The sequence below is a fragment of the Procambarus clarkii genome, chromosome 75 (assembly GCF_040958095.1).
Source record: "Procambarus clarkii isolate CNS0578487 chromosome 75, FALCON_Pclarkii_2.0, whole genome shotgun sequence".
NCBI lineage: Eukaryota > Metazoa > Arthropoda > Malacostraca > Decapoda > Cambaridae > Procambarus > Procambarus clarkii.
This window is the reverse complement of record NC_091224.1, coordinates 26,176,335-26,190,003: the sequence shown is the minus strand read 5'-3', so window position 1 is coordinate 26,190,003 and position 13,669 is coordinate 26,176,335. Positions and strand designations below refer to the sequence as shown.

Below are 13,669 nucleotides of genomic sequence, written 5' to 3'. Positions count from 1 at the left end.
GGCAACCTTAGAAATTTTTTAGTGAGTATAATTGGACAGACTTGTTGCTAGGCAAGGAAGTGAATGAGATGTATGTCAAGTTTTGTGAAATATATGATAAAGGCACAAAAAAATTTATACCAAAACAGAGATGCAGAACTAGGAAACAGGATTGGTTTAACAGAAAGTGCGAGAGGGCCAGAGACCAAAAGACACAAAAATGGAATCAATACAGGAAGAGGCCGAACCCCCAAACATACCAGTGATACAAAGATGCGAGAAACAACTACACGGCAGTGAGGAGAGAGAGGCAGAAAGAAATTTTGAAAAAGGGATTGCGGACAAATGTAAAACAGAACCAGGTCTATTCTATAAATTCATAAACAACAAATTGCAGGTAAAGGATAATATTCAGAGGTTGAAAATGAGAAATAGATTCACGGAAAATGAAAATGAAATGTGTTAAACATTAAACGAAAAGTTCCGAAGTGTGTTTGTACAAAATAAAATCTTCAGGGAACTAGACACAATAAGAATTCCAGAGAACAACATAGAGCACATAGAGATGTCTAGAGACGAAGTGGAAAAAATGCTCAAGGAGCTAAGTAAGAACAAAGCAGTTGGTCCAGATGAAGTTTCACCATGGGTTCTGAGAGAATGTGCACCTGAGCTCAGCATTCCACTTCAACTGATTTTTCAGGCATCCCTGTGTACAGGAGTTGTAGCTGATGTATGGAAAAAGGCTAACATAATTCCAATCTACAAAAGTGGAAGCAGGGAAGACCCCCTTAATTATAGACCGGTATCATTGACAAGTGTAATAGTCAAAATATTGGAAAAAAATAATTGAAACTAAATGGGTAGAACACCTAGAGAGAAATGATATAATATCAGACAGACAGTATGGTTTTCGATCTGGAAGATCCTGTGTATCGAATTTACTCAGTTTCTATGATCGAGCCACAGAGATATTACAGGAAAGAGATGGCTGGGTTGACTGCATCTATCTGGACCTAAAAAAGGCTTTCGACAGAGTTCCACATAAGAGGATGTTCTGGAAACTGGAAAATATTGGAGGGGTGACAGATAAGAATCTAACATGGATGAAAAATTTTCTGACTGATAGAAAAATGAGGGCAGTAATCAGAGGCAATGTATCGGACTGGAGAAATGTCACAAGTGGAGTACCACAGGGTTCAGTTCTTGCACCAGTGATGTTTATTGTGTACATAAATGATCTACCAGTTGGTATACAGAATTATATGAACATCGCAGGAAGCCTCGTAGCCTGGTGGATAGCGCGTTGTACAGTATGACAACGGTACAGTATGACAACGGTACAGTATGACAACGGTACAGTATGACAATGGTACAGTATGACAACGGTACAGTATGACAATGGTACAGTATGACAACGGTACAGTATGACAACGGTACAGTATGACAACGGTACAGTATGACAACGGTACAGTATGACAACGGTACAGTATGACAACGGTACAGTATGACAACGGTACAGTATGACAACGGTACAGTATGACAACGGTACAGTATGACAACGGTACAGTATGACAATGCTACAGTATGACAACGGTACAGTATGACAACGTTACAGTATGACAATGGTACAGTATGACAACGGTACAGTATGACAACGTTACAGTATGACAACGGTACAGTATGACAACGGTACAGTATGACAACGGTACAGTATGACAACGGTACAGTATGACAACGGTACAGTATGACAATGGTACAGTATGACAACGGTACAGTATGACAACGGTACAGTATGACAACGGTACAGTATGACAATGGTACAGTATGACAACGGTACAGTATGACAACGGTACAATATGACGGTCTTAAGCGACAAAACTCCCACACAGAGAATAGCTCAACTGACAGCTGAAGCTTACAAGGTGTGCTTGAAGCACGTGCCTGTGAGGAGGGGCAGAAAGAGCACCACTCTAGAAAGAGAACGCAAACGATTGTGCAGAAGGAAAAAAATAACGGAAATGCTTCGGCAGACACAACTATCACAAGCAAGGAAAAATAAGCCTAAACAGGGAGATCGAAGAAATAGAATAAACGTTGAAGCGATCATATGAGTCTGAGGAAATGGAATTGGAACAGAAAGCTGTACAAGAGATAAAGAAAAATCCTAAATATTTTTTCACATACGCAAAATCCAAATCCAAAACCTCGACCAGTATTGGACCGTTAATTACAACTGAAGGTACGTACACAGAGGACAACAAAGAGATTAGTGACATTCACAGAAGCCAGTATGAGGCTATGTTTAGCACACCAATAAACAACATGAAAGTTGATGACCCAGACAGCTTCTTTATGAATGACATTCAAGCTGCAGATAATATAACGGATATTAACACGAACTCGGAAGACTTTGAAAGAGAAATTGACAATATGCCCATGCACTCAGCTCCTGGGCCTGACTCATGGAAGTCAATATTCATAAAGAAATGTAAAGTACCAGTAGCGAGAGCACTCAGCGTAAAATGGAGAAAGAGCCTGGATACAGGGGAGATACCAGCAGCACTTAAATCTGCAGATATAGCTCCGTTGCACAAGAGGGGATTAAAGCCTTGGCAAAAAATTATAGACCAGTTGCACTAACATCACACATAATAAAAGTGTTTGAAAGAGTGATTAGGAATCAAATTTGAGGTTTTATGGAAAACAATGAATTGCACAATCCAGGACAACATGGATTTAGAGCGGGAAGATCATGTCTGTCACAGTTACTCAACCACTATGACAAAATCACAGAAGCTTTAGAAGAAAAACAAAATGCAGATGTTGTATACACAGACTTTGCAAAGGCGTTCGACAAATGTGACCATGGGGTGATAGCTCACAAAATGAGGTCAATGGGAATAACTGGTAAAGTAGGACGCTGGATACTCAATTTCCTGTCGAACAGAACACAAAGAGTAACACTCAATCAGATAAAATCGAGTCCAAGCGATGTTAAAAGCTCTGTACCTCAAGGTACAGTCCTTGCACCGCTGCTGTTACTTACAGACAACGGTACAGTATGACAACGGAACAGTATGACAACGGTACAGTATGACAACGGTACAGTATGACAACGGTACAGTATGACAACGGTACAGTATGACAACGGAACAGTATGACAACGGAACAGTATGACAACGGAACAGTATGACAACGGTACAGTATGACAACGGTACAGTATGACAACGTTACAGTATGACAACGGAACAGCATGACAACGGTACAGTATGACAACGGTACAGTATGACAACGGAACAGCATGACAACGGTACAGTATGACAACGGTACAGTATGACAACGGAACAGCATGACAACGGTACAGTATGACAACGGTACAGTATGACAACGGTACATTATATACAACGGTAATCCTTCAGGCAATTGATTTCGAGACGGATATGATGACACAATGACCACAATACACAGAAGAATATGATGACACAATGACCACAATACACAGAAGAATATGATGACACAATGACCACAATACACAGAAGAATATGATGACACAATGACCACAATACACAGAAGAATATGATGACACAATGACCACAATACACAGAAGAATATGATGACACAATGACGACAATACACAGAAGAATATGATGACACAATGACCACAATACACAGAAGAATATGATGACACGATGACCACAATACACAGAAGAATATGATGACACAATGACCACAATACACAGAAGAATATGATGACACAATGACCACAATACACAGAAGAATATGATGACATGATGACCATCATACACAGAAGAATATGATGACACAATGACCTAAACCCTTGACACTGACCATTAGCACTAAACCCTTGACACTGACCATTAGCACTAAACCCTTGACACTGACCATTAGCACTAAACCCTTGACACTGACCATTAGCACTAAACCCTTGACACTGACCATTAGCACTAAACCCTTGACACTGACCATTAGCACTAAACCCTTGACACTGACCATTAGCACTAAACCCTTGACACTGACCATTAGTACTAAACCCTTGACACTGACCATTAGCTACTAAACCCTTGACACTGACCATTAGCACTAAACCCTTGACACTGACCATTAGCACTAAACCCTTGACACTGACCATTAGCACTAAACCCTTAACACTGACCATTAGCACTAAACCCTTGACACTGACCATTAGCACTAAACCCTTGACACTGACCATTAGTACTAAACCCTTGACACTGACCATTAGCACTAAACCCTTGACACTGACCATTAGCACTAAACCCTTGACACTGACCATTAGCACTAAACCCTTGACACTGACCATTAGCACTAAACCCTTGACACTGACCATTAGCACTAAACCCTTAACACTGACCATTAGCACTAAACCCTTGACACTGACCATTAGCACTAAACCCTTGACACTGACCATTAGCACTAAACCTTTGACACTGACCATTAGTACTAAACCCTTGACACTGACCATTAGCACTAAACCCTTGACACTGACCATTAGCACTAAACCCTTGACACTGACCATTAGTACTAAACCTTTGACACTGACCATTAGCACTAAACCCTTGACACTGACCATTAGCACTAAACCCTTGACACTGACCATTAGTACTAAACCCTTGACACTGACCATTAGTACTAAACCCTTGACACTGACCATTAGTACTAAACCCTTGACACTGACCATTAGTACTAAACCCTTGACACTGACCATTAGTACTAAACCCTTGACACTGACCATTAGCACTAAACCCTTGACACTGACCATTAGTACTAAACCCTTGACACTGACCATTAGTACTAAACCCTTGACACTGACCATTAGCACTAAACCTTTGACACTGACCATTAGCACTAAACCTTTGACACTGACCATTAGCACTAAACCCTTGACACTGACCATTAGCACTAAACCCTTGACACTGACCATTAGCACTAAACCCTTGACACTGACCATTAGCAGTAAACCCTTGACACTGACCATTAGCACTAAACCCTTGACACTGACCATTAGCACTAAACCCTTGACACTGACCATTAGTACTAAACCCTTAACACTGACCATTAGCACTAAACCCTTGACACTGACCATTAGCACTAAAACTGACCAATTTTACAAGAAAAGATAAATAATTATAAACTTTACACTCAGCAGTGAATTCTTTTATTCTGGTGTTGAGTGTTCAAATATTTCTTACATTTCATAATATGAGAAAAATATTTAACAATAAAAGTGTCATCAACACATCTTCTCTAAACCACAGGTTAGGCATAAGAGGACAATTGTCCAGTCAAAGGACAGGTTAGATTTAAGAGGACATTTGTCCAGCCAAAGGACAGGTTAGACTCAAGAGGACATTTGTCCAGTCAAACGACAGGTTAGACTCAAGAGGACATTTGTCCAGTCAAACGACAGGTTAGACTCAAGAGGACATTTGTCCAGTCAAACGACAGGTTAGACACAAGAGGACATTTGTCCAGTCAAACGACAGGTTAGACTCAAGAGGACATTTGTCCAGTCAAACGACAGGTTAGACACAAGAGGACATTTGTCCAGTCAAACGACAGGTTAGACTCAAGAGGACATTTGTCCAGTCAAACGACAGGTTAGACTCAAGAGGACATTTGTCCAGTCAAACGACAGGTTAGACTCAAGAGGACATTTGTCCAGCCAAACGACAGGTTAGACTCAAGAGGACATTTGTCCAGCCAAACGACAGGTTAGACACAAGAAGACATTTGTCCAGCCAAACCTTCTCGTAGCAACACAACAATATACTCACAGGTGAAGGACCCGACGGACTCCACATCGCAGATCCATCAAGTTCTTTACAATATTTGTTATTAAACATAAAAATAGGATCTTGAACCGACAATTCGACAAGTGATGTGAACTATTTTCTATTAAAACTTGAACAAAGATTAGAACAAACAACTGATGAATACAAAGGTAACAAATTTTCTAACAACGGAATATTAGTAAACATTGACACCAAAACTACCAATCACCTTTAGAAAATCAAACTCTAATGCAGAAATTTCTTTCACAAAATGAATCAAATTTCTCATAGAATAATTATTCAAGCTTGAAGCTTCCAGCAAAGGTCCCAAAATAGCGTATTTGTAATAAGGAGGACTTAGTATAGCTGATTTATGGACCTTGGGTAAACGGTCCAGGACCCCGGTACTGAGCCGCTTACACACACACACACTTGTGTGTAGTGAAGACGGTCACTGAAGCCGCCGGCCACTATATCACTTACCCTCACAGTTGAAGAGATGTGTAAGGAGAGCTAAGGATAACTTCAAGCGTTATATTGATAACGAAGAGAGGCTAGTGGCTGAGACCCACTAGCTATCTCGTGATTAAATCCATCACTCTTTGTAAAATCTCTTGTATGTATGCACCTTACCTAAATAAACATTTGATTTGATTATTGCAGTGTTGTTTGTCAGGGTATCTAAGGTGAGGACGGGGCGGGAATACTGGCCATTGGTGAGGCCCTACACGGCTAACACCCCAACCATCATTAGCCAAGTGTCACCCAGTTACACTCTGCCTCTTCCACCCAACACGACACATTCAACATGTGTCTACAAGAAAAACTGTACTCACCTAGTTGTGCTTGCGAGGATTGAGCTCTGGCTCTTTGGTCCCGCCTCTCAACTGTCAATCAACAGGTGTACAGGTTCCTGAGCCTATTGGGCTCTATCATATCTACACTTGAAACTGTGTATGGAGTCAGCCTCCACCACATCACTGCCTAATGCATTCCATCCGTTAACTACTCTGACACTGAAAAAGTTCCTTCTAACGTCTCTGTGGCTCATGTGGGTACTCAGTTTCCACCTGTGTCCCCTTGTTCGCGTCCCACCAGTGTTGAATAGTTTATCCTTGTTTACCCGGTCGATTCCCCTGAGGATTTTGTAGGTAGTGATCATGTCTCCCCTTACTTTTCTGTCTTCCAGTGTCGTAAGGTGCGTTTCCCGCAGCCTTTCCTCGTAACTCATGTCTCTTAGTTCTGGGACTAGTCTAGTGGCATACCTTTGGACTTTTTCTAGCTTCGTCTTGTGCTTGACAAGGTACAGGCTCCATGCTGGGGCCGCATACTCCAGGATTGGTCTTACATATGTGGTGTACAAGATTCTGAATGATTCCTTACACAGGTTCCTGAAGGCTGTTCTGATGTTAGCCAGCCTCGCATATGGCGCAGACGTTATTCTTTTTATGTGGGCTTCAGGAGACAGGTTTGGTGTGATATCAACTCCTAGATCTTTCTGTCTGTTTCATTAAGTACTTCATCTCCTATTCTGTATCCTGTGTCTGGCCTCCTGTTTCCACTGCCTAGTTTCATTACTTTGCATTTACTCGGGTTGAACTTCAACAGCCATTTGTTGGACCATTCACTCAGTCTATCTAGGTCATCTTGTAGCCTCCTACTATCATCCTCTGTTTCAATCCTCCTCATAATTTTTGTATCATCGGCAAACATTGAGAGGAACGAGTCTATACCCTCTGGGAGATCATTTACATATATCAGAAACAGTATAGCTCGAAGGACTGACCCCTGTGTGTGTGTGTATGTATGTGTGTAATTCAAAATGTTCTGTGTTACATAGGAAGGAAGCTGACAAATTAATTCTCAAAAGTATATTTTACACATTGGCCAATAGAGGATAAAATGAACAGTTGAGAGACATGGCCGCCAAATGGCCAAATATGGCCGCCTGGAGGCTCCGTCCAGGAGTCAGTAGGAGACATTACATAAACCTAAACGTGTTATATATCCGGTGTTCATAGACTGCAGTATTTAAGATTTCCTGGAGTTGTGTGAAGGAGTGGTCTGAGGAGTGTGCGGCGCCTCCCTGAGTCACAGCAGCTGGGAGCTGGGACACGGTGACGTCTTGTGCTGCGAGGAGCCCTCAGGGAATACCAGCCGTCACGCCCACTCTGTCTACACCTTCCGTGACAGGAAGGTGTAGACTAGTCACCACCACCTACTGTCCAGTCTTTCCTGTCCTGCCTCGTTACGACTGGTGCTAAACTTGCTAACGAGCTAACGAGGCTGCAAGCTAAGAGCTGTTGTCATTCATCAGTTCATCTGTAGCCTCTTCCTAGACAAGCTACAGATGAATGATGAACTTTCAACATTCAACAGGCTACAGATTATTTGATGAGCTTTCTATTTATTATTCATTATGAATAAACTAAAAACTAAAGTTTAAGGTTAACAATGAGGTAGGATGAACCAGGAGCCAACTGTCTGCTCGGGGGACGCGTCTGCTCGGGGGACTCGTCTGCTTGGGGGACTCGTCTGCTCGGGGGACTCGTCTGCTCGGGGGACTCGTCTGCTCGGGGGACGCGTCTGCTCACTTGGCGGGATTATATTTGTATATAAATGTTGAGCAAACTTAAGAATAATAATAATAATAATGTATTCACAAGAAGATACAAAAGGTTGGTGAGATTACGTAAGATCGGTATTATTACATTCTGGCAAAGCCACTAACACGCATCGTGTTTCGGGCAAATGTTGGGCGCTTGTCCCAATGTAACGTACAGGGAAATGAAGGGAAGAAAAGAAGAAGGGAAGTCATAGGGTAAGGGTAGGTAGAGAGGAGTAAGGGAAGAGTGGTCAGGAGAAAGGGAAAATTTAGAACGAGAGGAAGAAAATGAGATCAAGGAAGAAAGTAAAAGAGTAGAAAGTAAGAGTATTAGAATAGTAGAAAGATAGAAGGTTGCTGCCGCCATCCATTCAGGTTAGTTATTTATAAGACAAGGAGTGGAACCTGTCTGTACAACAATGTTATCTCATGTTATCATGTGTCAAGTGTCAGCAGGTACTTATATAACCAAGAGGCCGTGTTATCTCTCTCTCTCTCTCTCTCTCTCTCTCTCTCTCTCTCTCTCTCTCTCTCTCTCTCTCTCTCTCTCTCTCTCTCTCTCTCTCTCTCTCTCTCTCTCTCTCTCTCTCTCTCTCTCCCCCCCCAGCTAGTGACGGGGGAGACAGGGCCGCCACAATGGGAACCTGTGTATATATCTCTTGCTGGTCTCAGACATCACATACTGTCACGAAGTGCTATTGGTGCACCACTACACTCCTGGTGCACCGCTACACTCCTGGTGCACCGCTACACTCCTGGTGCACCGCTACACTCCTGGTGCACCGCTACACTCCTGGTGCACCGCTACACTCCTGGTGCACCACTTCACTCCTGGTGCACCGCTACACTCCTGGTGCACCGCTACACTCCTGGTGCACCGCTACACTCCTGGTGCACCGCTACACTCCTGGTGCACCGCTACACTCCTGGTGCACCACTTCACTCCTGGTGCACCGCTATACTCCTGGTGCACCGCTACACTCCTGGTGCACCGCTACACTCCTGGTGCACCGCTACACTCCTGGTGCACCGCTACACTCCTGGTGCACCGCTACACTCCTGGTGCACCACTACACTCCTGGTGCACCACTACACTCCTGGTGCACCACTACACTCCTGGTGCACCACTACACTCCTGGTGCACCACTACACTCCTGGTGCACCACTACTGAGACCTCGTGCACCCCTACACTCCTGGTGCACCACTACTGTGACCTCGTGCACCACTACACTCGTGGTGCACCACTACTGTGACCTCGTGCACCACTACTGAGACCTCGTGCACCACTACTGAGACCTCGTGCACCACTACACTCCTGGTGCACCACTACTGAGACCTCGTGCACCACTACTGAGACCTCGTGCACCACTACACTCCTGGTGCACCACTACTGTGACCTCGTGCACCACTACACTCCTGGTGCACCACTACTGTGACCTCGTGCACCACTACACTCCTGGTGCACCACTACTGAGACCTCGTGCACCACTACACTCGTGGTGCACCACTACTGAGACCTCGTGCACCACTACACTCCTGGTGCACCACTACTGAGACCTCGTGCACCACTACACTCGTGGTGCACCACTACTGTGACCTCGTGCACCACTACTGAGACCTCGTGCACCACTACACTCGTGGTGCACCACTACTGAGACCTCGTGCACCACTACACTCGTGGTGCACCACTACTGAGACCTCGTGCACCACTACACTCGTGGTGCACCACTACTGAGACCTCGTGCACCACTACACTCGTGGTGCACCACTACTGTGACCTCGTGCACCACTACACTCGTGGTGCACCACTACTGAGACCTCGTGCACCACTACACTCCTGGTGCACCACTACTGTGACCTCGTGCACCACTACACTCCTGGTGCACCACTACTGAGACCTCGTGCACCACTACACTCGTGGTGCACCACTACTGAGACCTCGTGCACCACTACACTCGTGGTGCACCACTACTGAGACCTCGTGCACCACTACACTCCTGGTGCACCACTACTGTGACCTCGTGCACCACTACACTCCTGGTGCACCGCTACTGTGACCTCGTGCACCACTACACTCCTGGTGCACCACTACTGAGACCTCGTGCACCACTACACTCGTGGTGCACCACTACTGAGACCTCGTGCACCACTACTGTGACCTCGTGCACCACTACACTCCTGGTGCACCACTACTGAGACCTCGTGCACCACTACACTCGTGGTGCACCACTACTGAGACCTCGTGCACCACTACACTCCTGGTGCACCACTATTGTGACCTCGTGCACCACTACACTCCTGGTGCACCGCTACTGTGACCTCGTGCACCACTACACTCGTGGTGCACCACTACTGTGACCTCGTGCACCACTACACTCGTGGTGCACCACTACTGTGACCTCGTGCACCACTACACTCGTGGTGCACCACTATTGTGACCTCGTGCACCACTACACTCCTGGTGCACCACTACTGTGACCTCGTGCACCACTACACTCGTGGTGCACCACTATTGTGACCTCGTGCACCACTACACTCCTGGTGCACCACTACTGTGACCTCGTGCACCACTACACTCGTGGTGCACCACTATTGTGACCTCGTGCACCACTACACTCCTGGTGCACCACTATTGTGACCTCGTGCACCACTATTGTGACCTCGTGCACCACTACACTCCTGGTGCACCACTACACTCGTGGTGCACCACTACTGTGACCTCGTGCACCACTACACTCGTGGTGCACCACTATTGTGACCTCGTGCACCACTATTGTGACCTCGTGCACCACTATTGTGACCTCGTGCACCACTACACTCGTGGTGCACCACTACACTCGTGGTGCACCACTACTGAGACCTCGTGCACCACTACTGAGACCTCGTGCACCACTACACTCCTGGTGCACCACTATTGTGACCTCGTGCACCATTACACTCCTGGTGCACCACTACTGAGACCTCGTGCACCACTACTGAGACCTCGTGCACCACTACACTCCTGGTGCACCACTATTGTGACCTCGTGCACCACTACACTCCTGGTGCACCACTACTGTGACCTCGTGCACCACTACTGAGACCTCGTGCACCACTACACTCCTGGTGCACCACTACTGAGACCTCGTGCACCACTACACTCCTGGTGCACCACTATTGTGACCTCGTGCACCACTACACTCCTGGTGCACCACTACTGAGACCTCGTGCACCACTACACTCCTGGTGCACCACTACTGAGACCTCGTGCACCACTACACTCCTGGTGCACCACTACTGAGACCTCGTGCACCACTACACTCCTGGTACACCACTACTGAGACCTCGTGCACCACTACACTCCTGGTGCACCACTACTGTGACCTCGTGCACCACTACACTCGTGGTGCACCACTACTGTGACCTCGTGCACCACTACACTCCTGGTGCACCACTACTGTGACCTCGTGCACCACTACCCTCCTGGTGCACCACTACTGAGACCTCGTGCACCACTACACTCGTGGTGCACCACTACTGTGACCTCGTGCACCACTACACTCGTGGTGCACCACTACTGTGACCTCGTGCACCATTACACTCCTGGTGCACCACTACTGAGACCTCGTGCACCACTACACTCCTGGTGCACCACTACTGTGACCTCGTGCACCACTACACTCGTGGTGCACCACTACTGTGACCTCGTGCACCACTACACTCCTGGTGCACCACTACTGTGACCTCGTGCACCACTACCCTCCTGGTGCACCACTACTGAGACCTCGTGCACCACTACACTCGTGGTGCACCACTACTGTGACCTCGTGCACCACTACACTCGTGGTGCACCACTACTGTGACCTCGTGCACCATTACACTCCTGGTGCACCACTACTGAGACCTCGTGCACCACTACACTCCTGGTGCACCACTACTGTGACCTCGTGCACCACTACACTCGTGGTGCACCACTACTGTGACCTCGTGCACCATTACACTCCTGGTGCACCGCTACACTCGTGGTGCACCACTACTGAGACCTCGTGCACCACTACACTCCTGGTGCACCACTACTGAGACCTCGTGCACCACTACACTCCTGGTGCACCACTACTGTGACCTCGTGCACCACTACACTCCTGGTGCACCACTACTGAGACCTCGTGCACCACTACACTCCTGGTGCACCACTACTGTGACCTCGTGCACCACTACACTCCTGGTGCACCGCTACACTCGTGGTGCACCACTACTGAGACCTCGTGCACCACTACACTCGTGGTGCACCACTACTGAGACCTCGTGCACCACTACACTCCTGGTGCACCACTACTGAGACCTCGTGCACCACTACACTCCTGGTGCACCACTACTGTGACCTCGTGCACCACTACACTCCTGGTGCACCACTACACTCCTGGTGCACCACTACTGTGACCTCGTGCACCACTACACTCCTGGTGCACCACTACTGAGACCTCGTGCACCACTACACTCCTGGTGCACCACTACTGAGACCTCGTGCACCACTACTGAGACCTCGTGCACCACTACACTCCTGGTGCACCACTACACTCCTGGTGCACCACTACACTCCTGGTGCACCACTACACTCCTGGTGCACCACTACACTCCTGGTGCACCACTACTGTGACCTCCTGCACCACTACACTCCTCTTGCACCACTACTGTGACCTGCACCACTACACTCCTGGTGCACCACTACACTCCTGGTGCACCACTATACTCCTGGTGCACCACTACACTCCTGGTGCACCACTACTGTGACCTCGTGCACCACTACACTCCTGGTGCACCACTACTGTGACCTGCACCACTACACTCCTGGTGCACCACTACACTCCTGGTGCACCACTTCACTCCTGGTGCACCACTACACTCCTGGTGCACCACTACACTCCTGGTGCACCGCTACACTCCTGGTGCACCACTACACTCCTGGTGCACCGCTACACTCCTGGTGCACCACTACACTCCTGGTGCACCACTACACTCTTGGTGCACCAGGCGCCAGACAGTAGACTCTAAGCTATTCAAAAGTCACCACTTTTTGAGACTTAATGTTAAAGTTCCCACGTGGAGTAGAGGTCAGGGCGCATCAGGTGACCTCGCTCTCTACTAGGCTGTGTTAACTGCAGACTGTTGGCTGTGTTTCCACGAAACAAGCTTCTGTTTTGGTGGTGTGGGAAGATAGCCAGAGGTGGTCCCCAGGTCCAACTTAGCTCCCAGTTCCCCCATAAACACCCGTGGAACTATATATTTGGGACAATG

General features: G+C 47.0%; 1 protein-coding gene across 1 annotated transcript in view; it reads right to left on the bottom strand.

Moving 5' to 3' along the window:
* Window positions 1-4,358: 4,358 nt before the first annotated feature.
* LOC138357057 (hornerin-like) overlaps window positions 4,359-13,669 on the bottom strand; it is a 19,707-nt gene continuing 10,396 nt past the window's right edge. Inside the window, exon 2 of the mRNA XM_069313600.1 lies at window positions 4,359-5,052. Coding sequence (XP_069169701.1) covers window positions 4,359-5,052 — 694 coding nt within the window. The remainder of the gene's footprint in view (window positions 5,053-13,669) is intronic.